Genomic DNA, 19,622 nt, shown 5'->3' on the forward strand with positions numbered 1-19,622 from the left:
GTGTGAAATAGATCTCCAAGAGCTTATGAGACCTGGCTCGAAGAGACTCCTATTTCACACCACCAGTTAAAGCCTCCTCCTGTGAGTACAGCCCTTGGCATGGTTTCAGCACAGGCCACCTTGCTGCCATGGCTGGGTGGTGGTGCAGGTCATGGGCACCTCCCCAAAGCTGAACCTGGTTTGAATCCCTCTACCCCATGTTCTCCTCCATTGCTTCCCAGCAGGCTGTTTACTCCCATCAGATGTCATCAGCTGTCCCATGGGATATGGAAAAATACTTCCTATTAAACCAGTCTGCTGAGCTGTGCCACTGCCCACACTTTATTTCAGGTGCTTTGAACAGGAAAATACACCCCATCATCTGTACTGCAAGCTACAGAGCAGGCAAAAATAGGTTTTTGAAGACATGCAGCTTTGAGTTAATTTACAAATTGGTGTCTTCTTTTACCAAAGTCAGGCAGTTAGCAGCAAGCAGCAGGGAATGGAGCAGGCAGAGCCAGGAATGGTGTGTCCACAAGCTACAGGGCCACCTTGGCACTGAGCTGTGAGTGATGTGAGCAGCCCAGGATAGGCTGACTCCACATCTGACCCAACTTCTCCATGCAGCTGAGCACTGTGCTGGCTGGGAATGCCAGTTTGGATCAGTGTTGGCTCAGGAGTTTCTGAATCTGTGATCTGTGCAGGTCTACAAGGGAGCAGCCAAACCACGACCAACTCCACATGAAACAAGGCTCATGGGGCTCTAAGGCACTTGTGGAGCCATAATTTAAGACATTCCTGAAAATATTACTGGAAATATTGAGGTTTTTTCTCTCTTCACACCTAAACAGGTAAACTTTTTGACTTCCTGCAAGAAATACCAAGTCATAGACACATTCTCACTCTGCAGCACCTAGGAATGCATTGTGGCACAGTAAATCACATTTCATTTAAAGAAGCTGCAGCTGATAATAACTTTCATATAAAGTGAAAGTTACCACTGTCTCAAGCCCAGTTATCTAATTCTTCAAACTGCACCTATTCTTCACTGATAGTTCCCAAACTCCTTTTAAACACCAGTCCCAAAGCAGCAACACTGAATTACCCAGCTATGTGAGCCCATGCTGACAGCCCACTTCAGAGTCCTGGGTAATACCATCACCACTGTATTTGATGCTGAGCAGAAAAATGTACAGCCCATCCAAATGACTCCCTCCTCAAGCACCCTCAAAAACCTAAACTCTACCAAGCTGCTAAAAACTTGTTGTGTAGGGACAGAGAGCCCTTTAGTACATGCTTGTAGATTTTTTTCTGAGGACCTGAGAGTACTTGAAATAAAGTTATTAGATCAAATTGTGCAGCAGCCAGGACTCAGGGTTTTGGAACTATAACAGATGTCACACCCACACCCAGAGCAGGAACCCATAATGCATTTACAAGTCACCTAGAAGGCTGTTCAAAACCTGACATAACTCACTGCTCTGTACTACATCCCTGTGACAACCTTTTCCCAAAAAGGCAAAATATTTTCCCTAAGCAGAACTATCTGAACAAAACAACTGAGAACCCAACAGTAGTTTCAAGAGCAAAAATGGCGGTTTTTGTCCCCCTTTCCAACTAACACATTTATCTGCATCCTAATAACAACCAAGGTATATACAAATATTTATTCAGGGTTTGAATTAAAGGTAAAATATTTGCAGCAAAATCCACCGAAAAAGATGGGATTTTTACCAGTTCACAAGAAAAAGGAGTGGGGGGTTGGGGGGTTAAGGCTCATAGAAAAAAAAAAAAAAAAAAAAAAAAAAAACCCAAAAACAAACAAACAAAAAAAAACAAAAAACAAAAACAAACAAACAAAAAAAAAAAAAAAAAAAAAAAAAAAAAAAAAAAAAAAAAAAAAAAAAAACCAAACCAAAAACGCTGTTCCTGCTGGCTGTAAAAGAACCTCTTACCTGTGGTATGCCATACTTGTCAATAATCTGCCAGATATACCAGTCTTCCTTCCTGGATGCCTTCCGGAATTTGAAGGTAGTTACAAAGGCATATTCATCAGGCAGGCCTTGTGGAAATACATCCCTGGCACGGGGAGGGGAAAGAGAGCAATGTATCAGGCTTAGCAGTGAAGAGCAGAACTTCTAAAACTCTCTCCATGTCCCAGCAATGCTTTCTAAAAGTACCATTATAGTTCCTAAAAAATCTGCTTTATTTGGAAGCCTGAAGAGAGATGAACATGAGCTTGTGCCCTCCAGGTTCTGTCTCTATGGAGCCCTTTCATCATTCCAATAGTGAAGCTCTCAAATTGGCTAAATTATAATGGAAAACTGCAGTTGAGTATCCATTATGTTAAAAAAGGGTGTTTTTCACTTCATGCTTCTGTTCACGAAAACTTTTAATAATTCTGTTCTGTTCCAGATGTACTGGAGACCTGTGACTTCATAGAATGGCCAGGAACACCCAAAACCCTCTAAGTGTGCCAAATTATAGCCACAAATATTAGAATGTCTGCCCCAAAACAGGCGCTACAGTTCATGTCTTTGTTCCTTAGCTGGCAGCCCCGGATAACAGAAGTTTCTCAAATCAAACATTGCAAACATATCAGGCAGAGATTTACTCAGTGTGACACCACAACCCCTGAACATAAGCAAACATATCAAGTAACCAAAAATCCAACACTGTTTTTCTCTACTCCATCATAAACCTGTCATAACATGGGGATGCAGGGTGGGACAGAGGGGATAACTAATCCAGTATCACTATTTTTTTGTTACTAGCCATTACTGGATGCCTAAGAAAGAGAACAAACAGAAAACACATCTCTCTCATGCCTCTGGATCTTTGGAATCCAGGTGTATAATTCAGAAGCAAATGCAAGTTCTATATCAATAGCTTTTTATGACTTTATCTCATATAGACTTCTGCATCCTTCCCTTGAATTCAGGTAAACTAATGACATTCACCACATCCCTTTGACAAGGAATTACCCACTGCTGCCCATTGCATAATTAATCCTCCTCCTCTTTGTTTAGGACCTAACTCAGTTCTTATCAGGGAAAACACAATGAACCTAATCTTTTTCTATCTTTTTTGCCATCCATGATTTTTCAAATTTTGCTTGCAATGCCTCTAAGCCATCTCTTTTCCCACCTGAAGAGTCACAATTAACATTGTCCTTCATGCCCAAGCCAGCCTGCTCCTATGATCATTCCAAATAAACCCTTCATAAATACCATGCCTTTGCTTCAGGACATCTGAGCAGTCAGGCACAAGCACTTGATACAAAACAAAACATAATGGCAGCAATTAATGAAGAACAAACTATGGAACATGGTCCTAATGAATAGTTAACATAATCCATCACCATGCAAAAGCTGGCACAGTCCAAGGCACATAAAACTAGAAGCCTTTAATTGTATTGAAAGCAAAAAGTCCTCTAAATTTCCAGAATACTGTTTTGCAGTTGCAGCAAATGTTGAGATCCAGTCTTTCCTAATGCCAAAATACTCGCTCATATTTTAATCTGTGCTTTGAATATCCCATCTTTTAAGCCAAGTTATAAATTCAGAACACTCTGATTTCATCCACTAATGTGGCTTTTGCTGTATAAAGTGCCCCTGCAGGATATGCACCATTATAAGTTGGTTTTCCCTCTGGGGAGACAGAGACTCTCTGAATTCTTCCAACACAAAAGAAAACTGAACCAGGCTCCCACTAGCTCCCATAAGAAATCCTTCCTTTAGGAGAGCAGACAAGGCTGTCTCACTTCTTGGTACTAGATTTTTTAACCAGGGAGGTCCCAGTTTCCTGGAAGTTAGCAAATCTACAAGAAGGGCCAAAGGAGCACCTGGAAGTGAACACAAGTAGATCTGGAAGGAGGATTGCCTTGAACTAGATATTAGGAAAAAATTCTTTACTGTAAAGGTGGTCAAGCATTGAACCAGTCTACTTGGGGAAGTGGGGGATTTGCCATCCCTGGAAATGTTCACTGAAAAGTGTGGATGTGGCATCTGGGGACATGGTTTAGTGGTGAACATGGAAGTGTAGCATAACAATTGGACTCAGTGATCTTATAGGGCTTTTCCAGACTTAAGGATTTTATGGTTCTGGACAGCTCTGAGCTGGGAACAGGAATATCATTATGGAAGCTTAATTTCAAAAAGGGTTTTCAAATGTTTAATACCCAGAGAAATAACTGGGAGTTAGGTACCTAAACATCGCAGTGAGTCTGGCCACACCTCATCACACAAGGCTGACAAACAGCCCATCAGGTAGATTTAAACTGACAGAAAGTCATAATGACCCATTACCTGCCATCCTCAACTGATTTTTAAAGCTGCTGAGGAACCAGATGCAAGTTCCCAGCAGAGAAAGGTTTCATGCCAAAAGCAAATCTGAAGACACTCTCATTGCTTTGAAGATGTGATAAAAGCTGTTTCTGAAGCCATTGGTCCCTGTATCTTTTACAGAGCTGCATTGCTACATAAATAAGAAAAACTTTGTTAGCAGTTTTAACTTATTTCCTCACTTAAAAATTATCTGCATCTAGAAGTTCAGTTTTACTTGGGGATCCAAGAGCAGGAGCTGCTGTCTCCAGAAATGTTTTATGTTCTTCTTTCACACAAGGCTGAATTGAACTGATGATCGATATTGTGGAACTTTGCTGGATGCCTGGTACCTACAGGGAGCATTCTGCCAGCTCCTTGGTCTATAATTCTGACAACAGGATAGATTGCATAAAAGGCCCTTATAAAACTCCAGGACAAAAGAATCCCCCAGTGCTGCAGGTTACTCCAAGAGTCAATTAACTCAACTACAAGGTCAGGTGAATCACAACTTTTACAAGAAAAAAAAATAATAGGAAGGCAGAAAATTCTTTTAACCATTGCTGGTTTTCAATACACAGCACCCTTCTCACATGCTTTAATTTGCAATAAGAGCTTTCATCTGGGTCAATGAGCATGAGATCCTACATTATAATAACACGATGGAAAAAATTATCAGTTCTCATTTCAGACACTGAATGAAACAACATTTAAATTGGTGAGGAAGAATGTATTTAATGTACTTGAGCAATTTGACAATTTTACAACAGCTAAGCCTGCTAATATGAAATTCATGTTAATACGAAAGATTTGCAAGTTGGAAGAAGCCAGTTCATTTAAACATGCTTCACATCACTAGAGGCTCTTAGAATGACAGGAGGAAAAAAAAGCCCACAAGAAAAACGAAAAGGAAAGGGAAAAGGAAAAGGAAAGACTATAGAAGGTTGTGTCTCATACATCCTTGGCAGACATCTTTTTGACCTTCAAGCCTTAGAAACCTCAGTGATGGAATAGATACATCTTCTCTAGGTAATTTCTTCCTGTCTTTCTCTGTCCTGCATGCTGTAAAAAAAAAAAAAAAAAAGGAATCTGTCCTAAATCTCACTTGCTGTCATTTAATTTTCCCAAAACAAGTTTTTTTTTCCATAAGAAGCCATGTGAACAACTTTTTCTCCTCTGCTTGCTGCAGTGTTTTCTGTGTTTCTCAGCTCTCCCTACAGTCCTTTACTCACTACAAGACCAAAAAAGCCTTCAGTCATTCCATCTCCACCATGCTTTATCTCCTTTACCTTGTTAGAAATAGGAGACACTGAGGTACCTCTTGAGATCATCTCATCTAAAGAAAGTTTTTCTTGTGTTTAGATTTCATCGATTGAAGTTGTTCCCATTCCTTCTTCTCCTGTCAATGAATATGACTGAGAAAATGTTGGCTCTGTCTTCTTTACTTCCTCCCAATCAGATATTTATATACATGGGTAAGATCTTCCCTCACTGAGTCTTCCCTTCTCTAAGCTGAACAAGGTTTTTTGTTTCTGCTCTTTTTAATATGCAATATTTGTTTGTCAAAGGTAAGAAAAAAGTAAGCATTCAATGGGTGGGAGTTTTTGGTGGCTTTTTGTACAACTTCTTCTCTTAGAAGGGGACGAATGATGAGACCAGGGCAGGAGCTCATGGAGAAACCTAGGGCAGGCAACCAAAGTCCAAGCTGACATCAGGAGACACAGAAAAACACACCAAGGTATCATGCCCTAAACAACCCAAGACTCTGTATTGGTACAACACTGTGCCAATACAAAGAGCAAATAGATCATGACCAGCAGCTTGGCCAAGCATCAGGTAATTCTGTGAGGTGGTAGCCAAGATCATGGTCAAGTCAGAACAAGACCAGACAAGAGAAACCTGAGGATGGACATGGCCAGCAGGAAGGCCCTGGAGTCACAACTAGGAGATACAGAACAAAAGGGTGAGCCAACGTCTTGGCATTAGGAAAGACACCAGTAATGAGAAACAAACCTGAGCATCCAAAACCAGAAGTCTGCAGCACAGTTTTGGCCAAAAGATCCACTGAGAAGCCATGAACAAGCAGTAGGACAGCCCCAGTTACATGAGGAGTGGGAAAAACCACCAGCCAGATTCTGGGGCCAGTCCTCAGACAGCTGCAGAGCCCTGTGAGTCCCTCAGTGATCAGGTCCTTGACTGAAGGCAAGCTCTGGCTGCTGGGTTTGTTTGATCACAGATGATGCCTCACCACAAAGAGGAAGAAAGTTCATAGTTGTAGGTTACAGATCAGATGATGAGTAGGCACATTTCCCAGACAGCTAATCTGGCACTTTGTAAAAGTACTATTGCTTGTAAGAAAGAATTCAAATCCTTTAAGCAGATAATAAAGTGAATTTCATATATTACTCAGTCAATGATTTTGTATCTAATTATGAGATGTTGCTATCAGTTGCTAAACATTGCTGGAGGTTATCTGTGAGCCACGACAGATGTTTTTGTTTGGTTTATTATTCCAGCTATCGGTTTTGAGCAGCTTTACAAGATTTCATTTTCTGTGAGCAATGACCCTATATGCAGCATCTCAGAGTCCTGGCATACAAATGCTAAAATGAACCAAATATGCAAACACCTTCCATGGTGTTATACCCATTTGGGTTCATTCCCAAACCACAGGAGTGTGAAAGTTACAATATAAAAGGCTGAAAATGTGAAAATCCTCCTCGAATTCCATGTTTCAGAATAATTCAAAAGGAATTTTATTCATTTAAACCTACAAAAATTAGGGATGTTTTACTTCTAATTGTCCTGGGTGATAAAATATTCTGCTTATTTTAGGGGCAACAGCAACAACAAATAAATGGGTGTAATCTGAGCAGATGGAAAGCCGTCATAGCTGGTTGGTCTGGCTTCACTCCCTCAGTCTTTCTGAGAAAATAGCAACAGAAACAGCAACAACAAAAAAGCTCTTCAACCCTTACTTTGAAAAAGGAATTCAAATGGACAACTCTCTGTAATCTGTGCTTTCTCCAGTGGTTAATTAGATTCATCCTTAAAAGCATGCCCTTCTTCCCTGCTGGTTTTTGATGCCAAGCAGCCACTGCCTTTCAGCCTACCATGACCCTTTACCAAGCTTTGATTTCCCAGAGGTTCCTACAGAGAATGATCTCTTGTTGGCTGCTTCTTAATTTTACCTGTCTACACTGTAGTTCTTGGATTTCTCACCATCACACTTGCTTCACAGATCTTCAAACTGTCATTCACTCAATTTCTACCGACTGAATTATGGAAAATAAGGCTGGACACAGCAGCAGTGGAGACTGAGCTGTGTGATATGAAGATTATCAGCTCATACTTGACAGTTCCTCTTTATACTCCAAGAACTGCTCAATTTTTCATAGTATCACCCAGAACCCAGAGATCACAGTGAGTCAAATGAAATAGGTTTCTTACCATCCAAGTGAAAGAGGCTTATGGTTTATTTCTATCCACACTCAGACCAGTTATACATACACCAAATCTAAGATATCTTTAGCTGGCTGCATTGAATCAGATCACTGATCATGACTCTATTTACCCTTAGACTTGATATCATTTATGGACTCTAGAGAAAACAGTTTTCCTCTCAGTCTATATATGTATATATTTTAAATCATATTAACATGGGGAAAGAGGGGAGAGGGAAGAAGAGCACATCAGTCCTGTTGGTTTGAGGATGAAAAAAAAAATTGTGAAATCAAGCAAATGTAATTCATAGGACAATCTCCAAAATGCAGTGAGCTGAGAAAAAGAGCTAAAAACAGAATAAAAAATAAGCTCCATCGTCCATAAGAAAGTAAAGAAGTATTATTGATTTTTTTAAAGCTGAAGTTCAAACCAGTACTGAGAAATTTACTGCAAAAATGTTAATGATGACAATTTAATCTATGGTTCAGAGTTACACAGTGAAATTATGCACTCTCTCTTGTCAAGGCTAGTGCTAGCAGGGCTCGAGTGACAACCCAAAGAAACATTTGGGATAAACTGTGACACAACTGGCAGCCTTAGGTCCTAAAGGACTCTGAGGACTGACTCCACATTAACACAGGATTAAAAACTTCTCATTCTTCTACAAGGCCAGAATCCATATTTGCTAACTGGTCACAGCATCTACCAGCAAGTGGTCTCTTGTGTTTAGCAAATTTCTATCTCAATGGGAGTGATATATTCAATATTCCCTTTAGAAGCTGTTTGTGTAGCCCTAAGTTCTTTTGTGAATGTCTGGAATCTGCTTCTCAGAACCACTGAGCTACACCAAACACAAGTCATATTCTGCCAGGATGGAGCCTGTGGTTACTGCTGAGACTCCTGACCACGTTGTGCTTATTCTGAGCCAGCTGAACTGAAACAGCTGCGCAAAGCAGAAACATACCTGTAGGTACCAGATAACTACTACAAAGTCAACCTAGAGGAACCAAATAATGTAAGGCAGAGGTTCAGATGGAAATAAAGTGAAAACCCAGAGTACTCACTCAGTTTTCTGAACAACAGGAAAGCTTCCAAGCCGTACATAAGCACTCTGAATCCCATCTTCTTTCATTCCAAAAATCTGCTTCACGCTGAACGAATCCATCAGGTCAAATCCTATGTGTTACAGAAAGAGAAATAGAAGACATTAATCAATCCTATGTGCTACAGAAATAGAAATAAAAGACATTAATCAGGTAGTGGGACGTGCCTCCAATCATACTTACATGGAACTCTTAGCCTACAAACAGCACTTCAGTAATGAGCCTTGTTCTTGTTGGGAAAAGCCAAACAAAATTCTGATATGATCTAATCCTCTCAGCCCAAAAACTCAAAACCAAGCTTAAATTCAATCTGTCACAATCTTGATCAGAGTTTTCCAGAAATCAGTAGCTAATTTTTGCATTGCCACAGCACCCTGAGAATGCTGCATAATTCATTAACTCCCATGAAGAAAAATGCAGAGGTGCAGACTGAAATATTTATTCATAGAATAAGAGAAAACACGGAATGTTTTGGGTGGGAAGGGACCCTCAAAGATCATCTTGTTCCAACCCCTCTGCCATGGGCAGGTGTGGGAGCTTGTCCTGAAGGGGACGGGGGAGAGCTGACCACACAGCAGACAGTCCACGCTTCAATGACCCAATACCAACACCAAGTCCCAACACCAAGTTTTGGGAGAAGTCACAACCATCATGAAGAGCAAAGGATTCTGGGACTGACTGGGAGTGGCCATGCAGATCAACAGCCTGTGATTGGCCAGACGGCTTCTAGAACCTTCTATGAGAGACTGTATATGTATCTGTGTTGAACGCCACTGCAGGGTCTTCTGAAGCAGAACGTTTCAGAACATTCTGAAATCTTATGTTTTGTTTTGCACCCTTGTTTCTGCCCCTTTTATGTATTTAATAAATATCTTCAGTTTTGTCTCTTCAGTGGCACCTGTCTCTCCTCTGTTGCCGTGCCACGCGGCCACGCCACCGTGGTGCTCCCGAGACCGGAGCGTTTCCCCGCGCACCCGCGGATCCCCAGGCTGTTGTTCTGCCCCATCCCTGGCTGCCCCACTGCTGGCCAGGTCAGAGATCACCAACAGGCAGGGACACCTTCCCCTTACCAGGTTTCTTGAGGCTCCATCCAGCCTGGTCTTGAAAACTTCCAGGAATGGGGCATCCACAGCTTCTCTGGGCAACCTGGACTAGGGTCTCCTGACCCTCATTGTAAAAATTTAATTCTTTATCTCCAATGTATATCTACCCTCTTTTAGCTTAAAACTCTTGCCCCTTGTCCCATCACTATGGACCTTGACAAAAGGTCTCTTTCTTTCTTGCAAGACCCTTTCATATATTGAAAGGCCATGAGAAAGTCCCGCTGGAACCTTTGCTTCTCCAGGCTGAGCATCCCCAACTTTCTCCAAATTTCTTCACAGAAGAGGTGTTCCAGCCCTCTCATCTTTTTCATGGACCTCCACTGTGTATCTACTCCAATGGTCCAGGCCTTTACTGAAATCTCCTTGTCCAGGAAACTTGACCACATACATTTTTCATATAATTTTAATAAAACTTAGTCCAATCAATTTATCATTATCATCAACTATTAATCTTGGTGGAAGACAGTTGTCTAAAGTTTCTGACTTTGTTTTAACAAAGTATTTTTATCTCAATCTTAAGCTAAAGATTTAGCTCAATCTTAACCTTAAAGCTTAACCCACAAGTGAGTTTATGCAGCTCCAGCACCAGCACGGTCCCAGGCACAAGGAACACGCAGTTTTGTGACATGAAGTCCCAGGTGCTAAACCCTGTGAGTGACAGTGGGGGTACAATGGTGCCATGAATGCATCCAGTTCCTGGAGGTGCAGAACTGTGTGGATGCAAACATCCTGCTTTTAGCTCCAATCTGGCTCCACAGGGTGCAAATCCAAACTCCCAGAACCAAACACACTGTGGAGTTAGAGGCAAAGGTGCTGTAAAAGGCAGGTCATGAGCAACTGAGTAGAGAATATATGTTTTAATTTTATTCAGGCTATTCCAACATAAACTCCCCCTCACACATGCACAATTACACACATTAACTCCTGGTTTGGTAATTCCAGCACACAAACCTGGTGACATAAGTGTAGCTTATTTGAATAAATTGCTTTTAAACTATGGCAGTTCTTTCAACTTTGTTCAGTTAGCAAGCTCTTGAAACTTTTCTAGGATAGACAAACATTTCTATGTGATGAAATTAAGGCTGAAGATTCTTGGGTTTTTTAGTTGTCCTCCTCAACCTTTCAGGCTGAAAGGCACTGCAGAGCTTTAAAACAGCTTCAACAGGAAAAGGAACCAACTGAATGATAATATTGTTCACACTTACATGAATAAATAGGTGCAAAAACCTGTGTGGGCCAGTACCAAAGCAAATCAAAATAGCAAAAAGCAAATAAAATGTAAAGCTTTCATCATTTTCTGGACCTTTTTTCTGAAGAAATTGCTTGTTCTGAGGAAATATAATCTTAATTGTTTGCAAAGACAGAAATGGCTGCCTGGTGCCAAGTTGAACTCTTTAGTATTACAGTAACTTTCCTGGCTGTCAACAGCTTTTCCTTTTTGTCCACTCTATTTCCAGCTATTACTGGGCATTTGGGAGAGCAGATAAAGCAGTTAAAGTGCTCCAGAGCCTCATGGCTGCACCTCATAATCACCTCTGCAGCAACTCCAGTGATACACCCCTCTGACACACTGCAATCAGCCAGGACTGCAGCTGTAAATCAGGGTAAACAGACCCCACCAGAACATGAGAGCTCCCTCCTGGCTGTCACAAACAGCACCATGACTTGTCCATGCACTCATTCCCCCACACAGTACATATCCCTCATCCACACTGCCACAGGAGCTGAGGGAAGAATTGAGGGCTGCTGGCAGGGAGAGACCACTCTGACTGGGCAAGGAGATTGTTAACTATTCACAGGAGAGGAGCTATGGATGGAGAAGGCTGAAATGCTGCCCAGGTGACAGCATAATGTCCACTCACCAGAGGCCCCAAGCTGTGAAATCCTGCTAATTTCACAAGTCTTGTAAAGCTCCCTTGCTAAAAAAGCACAAGTGCAAGACACAGTGACAGGAAGCTCCTGCCAAGTTTTCCCATCATTAGCTCAGACCCAAAACTGCTCTTCTTATTTCTGAAAACTCAAATGAACGTTCACATCATGAGCAGCTCTGAAGCTGTGCACTCTGGTATGCTTTTCCAGGGGAAACAAGTATCAGATTCAATCAATCTCTTCTTTTTTCCTGAATTCTCAATCAAAATGCACTTTTAAAAGCCTAAATAACACCATGAAACATAAACACAGCTATCAAAACTACTTTCCAAACAGAATTTGGTGTAATGAAAAGAGGTCATGCCCTTACAACATTATTCCATTTACATTTAGGATTAGATAAAGCGCGAAAGTAAATCTTATTATGATTTTTTTCTTTTATTCACACTATGGATTGGCAAATTAAAAATTGTCTTCTCTATTTTTAATTAATTGATGAAAAAGGATAGCTCTTTGGAAAATTAAATGCAGATCCAGGGAAAAGTTAAGTCCTTAGGTGTGTCAGAGGCCACACTCAAAAGCAAAGGGTTTTTTACTTTAATCACACTATTTATTTATTATGTGCCAAATTTAAATATTGCCCAGCTGCTGAGATAACCTCCATTCTTGGATACTGTATTTGCAACCAAAGCCCTTAAAGGTAAGGGACACTTTGGTTGCTGAAAGATTTCAATAGAATTACAGAAAATTTGTCATCAGGCCATGCACTAAAAAATTAAGAACTCTGCCAAGAATGAGATGTATCTCACCTAATTTTAGCTGTCTGAAAAGGAGACATACAATGGATGCAGGTTTCCTCAGTTTCCTTATGAGTCAGCAGAGAAATTTAGGAGTCATTAAGACAACTCATCTTGATGACAGGCTGAACCCCCACCTGGAGTGCCTCCTTCCTTTCAGCAGAAAGGGAGCTCAAACAGACAGGAATTTTTACTGAAGTTGTCTGAGATGATTCCCTGCTCTCAGGGAATGCTATCCATTTGTTCAGCGAGTAAAGCAGAGGTAGGGAGGACAAAAACATTAACAAATCCCACATAACTTCTATTCACATTGCTTTATTTGCCATCAGAATTGCATAAAGGTTGCAGATTTTTAGATTCAGCTTGATTAACCAGCTATGATTTTAAAAATCTCTTCTGAAGAGCAAAGAAAGAAACAAACCTAAAATATTATTATTTGAGCTGAGAAAGTACTCAAGGCAGATTACCCAAGTGGAACACACAAAGAAACACACACACCTTGGCAAACCTTCAAATGAATTTGTGAATTAAGAGAATCTCTAAGATTGTTTCAGCTGAAGAACAAGCAAGTATATTATTCTCATCACTATTACAACTACTTAGTACTAACAGCATTACTACTGTTAGTACCAGTATTACTACTGTTATTACTGTCATTTGGTTTACTCTGTGTGCCTGGAAGCCCTTTGCATGGATTATCTTCCCTTGACTTTAGGAAAAGAACTGGGATTGTGAGGGAGACAGCATGGAAGTTTTAATTTTGACTTTTTAGCCTTGAATTACAATATTAATGTAAAAAATAAGCAATTCTGTGATCATTTCTGCAACACCTGACCAGGACATTTCACCTGGCAGTGTTTGTTCACTAAACAGTGCAGTAAAAACTGCTCAGTGAGATCTTTCCCCAAAAAGTTTAATGTGTCACACAGCATTTCTGTGCTGCAGTTACAGCAGAAATAGTCTGTTCTTTGGTTTTCCCACCACCAAGGAGGCACCATATTGTCAGCAGCATATGGAAAATGAAATGCCACATGTAACTTCCCAGTCTTCTCTACAAGTGAATGGGAAAGAACAGACCTGCCTAAATTAGCAAGGGCAAAGATGCTGTTACCTCCTGCACCATGCCCAAGCACAGGGTGAGATAGGATTTTCCTGTTCTCAGCTGCTTTGATTTAAAAGGTGTTTCTTTGTATAGCAGGGCAGGTGTGGATTCCCAAATGGCTCATGAACTGCTTGATCAGTAATGCCATAAACATGGCATTTAATAAAATGCTCTTTGATCCTAAACCTCTTACTTCATTAGAGCTTCTAAAACAATATGTGGCCACTGAAACCCTCTAACATGATTACAGCTCCTGAAAGCCAGCAGACCCTAGTCCATATTAAAATTAAAACAGTGAGCTGAAAGAGAAGCTCAGATTTGTAACAGCATACTTGGCTTGAAAAGTAATTTCTTCTGTACTGCTCTGCTGATCAAATCAGCCGAATGTCTCACTGCCTGAGAGTTATAACCCCCTTACAGGAAGCAGCCTGTTTTCCAGAATCAGAAAACACACCCAGATCTTTCTGTTGCAGGGAGAAGATGGCAAAACTTGGCACTGGACAATTTATACACCATCTAACTGTAACATGCAGCCAGGTTCTCTTTTACAGGACAAATGTCCACAGTGCACCCGACGCCTCAAAGCGTGGCCAAAGGGTGATCAAAGAGCTCTGTACTCATTCTGTGATCCTACAACATTTTCTCAAGATTTTTATCTGAAGACCCAACTAAAGGGGCCATGGTTGGTTGTTCTGAATATGGGCTGCATTTCTGCTTGGCTCCATTAGGGATCTGATATGGGCAGCATGGTGGAAGCTGTTGTGCAGGTTGAGATTTTCCTGACTCCTGTCTTCAGGGCAAAACAGCCACAAAACAGAGCAAAAAATTTAAGTTTTAATAGCCAGAAAGCACAGCAGGGAGCACATTTGGAAAGGCTTCTCAAAGCAGGACAGAGTCATTGACTTCTTGTTTTGCCCAAAGCAGCTTTCTGAAAAAAAGTCTTTTGCTTTGTGTCTCCAAAGACCCACAATAACACTCACAGGGGGAACAACTGGGCTGCTTCTAATTGTGAAAGTTTTTCATGAGACAACAGCCTGGAGAGGAACGTGGAAAGTGAGAAGGGGATCAGGAAAGGCACTGAACATCACAGCCTCGAGTGTGGTGTCTGGAATGTATTTACTCCAGTGGATTGCCAGCCACGAGCACTAACATCAAACAAAGCAGCTTTTGCAGGAAATGCTCCATCCTCTGGTCTTGCTCAGACTCGCAGCTGAAATATCAACCTTGTCAATGCATTGATGAAGTGTCACCAAAGGCCATGATCAGGGAGTTGTCATCACCTGCTGGTTCACTGGTTCTGAAAACAGCAATCAGTATAGCCTGTGATAAAATAGCTCGTGCTTCTTTTACTGGAGGATGGTCAATGGCACTGAACTTTATTCAGTGTGTGAATTCCTATGAAAAACAGCAACACCTGGGAGGCTTTCAGCAAATACATGAACTTGTCTGACATCTCTGCACTTTTGAAATTTAAGTTTTCACAGATTTCCTGTGCCCACAGGGCAGAGCCTGTATGCCCTCAGTGTCCCTTTTAACTCCTCCAGTATGATCTGCAAGGTTGTTGCCACTGTAAGGAGCCCTCATTTTTGTTATCTTAATAATTTCTGTGCTAATATATACTCTAAAAAAAGAGGAAAAATATGCTGTAATGCCATAAAATAAAGTTATATGGTGTATTTAATGAGATAGGTCCAGCAATCAGTTATGTCAAAGTAGAGTGTAAGTGAGGTTATTTTTTTTTTCTCCTGTATCTAAACATTTGGCATCCTTGTCTTCCACAGTGCTCTATGCTGAAAGCAGCTATTTCTGGACAGCCAAGATGTGGTTCAATTCAGGGCTGGAGTAGCAGTGTCCAAACCCCAAAGGAGAGACCATTTACTTTATTCAGAATGTGTTGCTGTTATTGTTATTGTAGCCATTATCTGCTACAGTATTTTTGCTGTTCCTGACATTTCTTCCTCCACAGGAAAAGAAACCCTGTCAAGAGCTGAGCGAGTACCACATTTTAAAATATCACTGAAGTGTCCATCTCAAAGGATCTTTGACCACATCTAATATAAGCCTACATTCTTCCTGTTTGAAGCCATTTACCCCGTCTGATTGCCACATGTGTTTTTAAAATGTCTCTCCCCAGCTTTCCTCTCAGCCCTCTTTAAGTACTGAAGGTTGCAAGAAGGTCTCCCTGGCCCTGTCCCTTCTCCTGGCTGAGCATTCCCAGATCTCTCATCCTGTCTTCACAGCAGAGGTGTTCCAGCCCTCTGAGCATCTTTGTGGCCTCCTCTGGAGTTTCTCCAACAGTTCCACATCCTTCCTATGTTGGGGATACCCGAGCTGGATGCAGCAGTCCAGATGGGGTCTCACAAGGACAGAATCAAGGAGCTGAACCCCCTCCCTCAACCTGCTGCCCACAGAGCTTTGGATGCAGCCCAGGACATGTCAGGCTTTTTGGGCTGCAAGTGCTCATGGCTGAGACATGTTAAACTTCTCATCCACAAGCACCCCCAACTCATTCTCCTCAAGGGCTGCAATCAATACATTCTCTGCCTGGATTCAGTCTTGAGATTGCTCTGATTCACGTGTAGGACCTTGTACTTGGCTTTGCTGAACTTCCTGAGGTTCAGCCCCACCTCTCCAGCCTCTCCTGGTCCCTCTGGATGCCATCCCTTCCTTCCATTGTGTGACTGCACTCACAGCTTGGTGTGCTCAGCAAACAAAGCTGAGGGTGCCTCAAACCCATTGTCCATGTCACTAAAAAAATGGCAAACACTGTCAGCCCCAATACCAACCCCAAGGAACACCCCTCACCCCTGGTTTCTACTTTGACATTAAGCCATTGACCACTCCAATTTGAATGCCAACCCACCCAATTCCATCTGTCCAATCCATGTCTCTCCAGTTTAGAGACCAGCCTGTCCTGCAGCACAGTCTCAAAGGCACTGCACAAGAGCAGGTGCACGAGTCTTGAAGCTCCCACTGTTCAGACCTGTGCTACTGCAAATGTTTGTAAACATTTTTTTTCCAACTATCTCTGGCTGTCAGAAGAAATTACTTCCAAAGACTTACAAAGGATAAGAGTTCTGTTTCTTGCCCTGGTTATTTCACTGCATTCTAACTCTCCAGAAAAGATGGGAAAAGAAGAAGTTAAATTTTGCATGGGTAATTCACACCACGTTCAGCTCTCCCAGAGGTTTGATTCATCATCATCATCAGTCAGCAGTGGTTCCCTGACTTACCCCCAAAACATGAAGGACAGCACCTCTGGAGGAAGAAACCAGAGATTTATTGGCTGCCCACAAGCCCTGCATGAAGCACTGCAGTGATGACTAAATGGGTTGAACAGGTCACTTAAAAAATTCGTTAGCTTGCAAGGGAATTTTGGAACTATAAAACTTTCCAGAGTCTATAGATTAAGGGTCTCAAGAGTGCTTTAAAGAGATTCTTGCTATTAACCTTTTTTTCCACTGATGTTCCAGCTGGGATTCAAGCAGCACTTCAGGCTGACCCAACTTTCTTCTCACCAGATCCCCATATTCCAGAAGGGAGAGCAGCTAAGAGCTTAAGCTAAAGACGAGGTTTTCCTAAAGCAGATGGAACAGGTCTTACCCCAGCACGAAAGAGGTATCTTCCAGCAAGCCTAGAACCTTCTAGCTCATACTCAATAAGGTTTAGAGCACATTTAAGATGGTCTCAGCTTTATAAAATTTATATATCGGATTTACTCCTGGTACATGATGCCACCACTCAGGCTGTTGGTTTACTGTTCCTGGTTTGCTTACTCTCCTTCACAGCACTGGAAGACACAATTTCTACTTTTCCTTGGCCCCAGGAAAGGAACAAGCCACAAGAGTCCCATGCAGACCTCAAAAAGGAGTTTGATCTCAGCTCGAGCACCAATCCATATTTGGGATTATGAGGAGCAGAAACCTTACTTGAGGTGTACAATGGAGCTATACTTCAAAAAGGAGCAATCTTCCAGAGGCAGTGAGGCAGGTGGACAGGCAGTCACTGAACTGAAATATGGGGCCACTCTTTCAAAAACATCAGTCTAAATAGAACAGAGGGAAAAAAATGCAGCACTTGGTATCTTTACACAAGAAAGAAAAGATAACACTTCAGGAAAGATAAAACGAATATAAACCAGTAAGAAAATTATGCCAAAGATAGGAGAGAGAATTAAAAAAAAGAAGCAAGTAAGTGAATACACAGTCCTAGCCACCCCACCTTGTGTAAAGGTTGTTGTAATCTAACCCCTAGCCTGCTGTAAAAACAGGAAATAAATTCATGTATACAGCAGCTGCCTCTGAGGCAGCACCTTTCAACACCTGATCCCAAGTTAATAACACAACACTTTATGTGGTGCATTGTTCTGTTTATCTGCATCTGTCCCCTGCTTCTCTCTTACCCTTCTGCCTCTTCAGTTTTCAAACAGTTGCAAGTGGCATATTGAGCGACACTGAAAGCTGGTTTTGACACTGAACTCTTTGGCTCATTACTGAAGGCTTTTCTTGTGTTGAAGTCATCTCCATTTTCTCAGTAATGGACCCTCGGCTTGGTGCCACAGGCCCTCTTTCAGCTTCTTCCTGCTCCAGTGATTTACAAGATTAAACAGGAGTTCATTACTCCTTTGATGTCCTTTGTGTGCCAGATAGGCTTGTACCAGCTGAATTACCTGAGACTATTTGTATTAGGTTCTGGTTTTAATTAGTTCCTCTATTTTGAAAGCCTCTTTTGAGTTCCTCAGGTGTCAAGGTGCTCTGTGTTCCTCCAGAAAACCATAAAATGGCACATCTGGAAAATCAATCCTTGGGATAGGGATGGGAGGACCTCAGTACAAGCAACTACTTTTTAATTTTAGTATTACTTTTAAGGTAAGAAAATACATTTAAGGAAAAGCATCTTACTAAGACCTGCTAGATTCTCCCTGTAATGCTGCCTGGGCTGTAAGAAAACTCAACCAATAAGCTGTTCATGAAAACAAAAATATTTCTATTAATTTTAGGTGTGATGAACAAGGAGAAACATGAATGCAGATGGGGACTACTCTTTAGGAGACTGTCAAGGTTGCTTATGCCAGGTGACCAGTACAAAAGAGATTAGAACTCTTAGTACTCCAAAACCTGTGCACTGCTGTCATCAGAGAGAATTCTCATCAGACAGACTAATTTAAATCCAAGAATCAGAAGTATTTTATTCAGCTTCCATATATGCCTTTTTTCCCTCATGTGTCCACAATAACCAGAAAGCTTGCACAGATGAAAAATCCATGGGATGGTTTCTGAAGGAAAATTAATATAAAATATTTGGACTGAAAAATATCTATAAGTATATCACAGTTAGACAACCTATTAGTCTTTTTATAGCCAAAGGATTAGTTGCTTCTTGGGCTATGAACAGTCAAAATTGTATTTATTTCCTTTTCATCAATCTCAAAAGCACTGGAATAAGAAAACTACTTGGATTGTTTAACTTTTGGGTGAAAGCAAGTACTACCGGTCAAAGAATCACTTTCATGTGCATGATTAACTCTTGCTCAACCTTCTCTGTGAATGCAGGTGTCAGAATTTGTCACTGCTGGCACTCAGACCAGAGAAAGGCTTTCACAGGGACTGCTCTGCTGTTACCAGTTTACTTCAGAAGCACATTTTAAAGTAAATTCAGCTTTCCATCTCCATATTTCCTGACATTTTTGAGCAGCTCAGCCAGGCTACCTGCTCCAGCACAGACCTGATGTTCTCAGGTCATTCACTGTGTCAGGAACCCGTTGAGATCCATGGCCTTGTGTAACAGCTATGTCTTTGACCATATTAAGAAAAAAGACTTTTTTAAAAAATGGCTTTTTTCTAATTCAAAGAACTCATCCCAGCTCTGTTGGTGTCACCCTGGTTGTGCATACTTTCGAGAAG

The 19,622-nt window shown here is 41.4% G+C and overlaps 1 protein-coding gene across 1 annotated transcript in view; it reads right to left on the bottom strand.

Annotated features, from left to right (window-relative positions):
* COL22A1 (collagen type XXII alpha 1 chain) overlaps nt 1–19,622 on the bottom strand; it is a 206,314-nt gene that overhangs the window by 141,964 nt on the left and 44,728 nt on the right. Inside the window, exons 4-5 of the mRNA XM_009090824.4 lie at nt 8,810–8,921; nt 1,935–2,058 (exon numbers count right to left, since the gene is read on the bottom strand). Of these exons, the coding sequence (XP_009089072.2) occupies nt 1,935–2,058; nt 8,810–8,921 (236 nt within the window). The remainder of the gene's footprint in view (nt 1–1,934; nt 2,059–8,809; nt 8,922–19,622) is intronic.

Source organism: Serinus canaria, chromosome 2 (genome assembly GCF_022539315.1).
Source record: "Serinus canaria isolate serCan28SL12 chromosome 2, serCan2020, whole genome shotgun sequence".
Lineage (NCBI taxonomy): Eukaryota > Metazoa > Chordata > Aves > Passeriformes > Fringillidae > Serinus > Serinus canaria.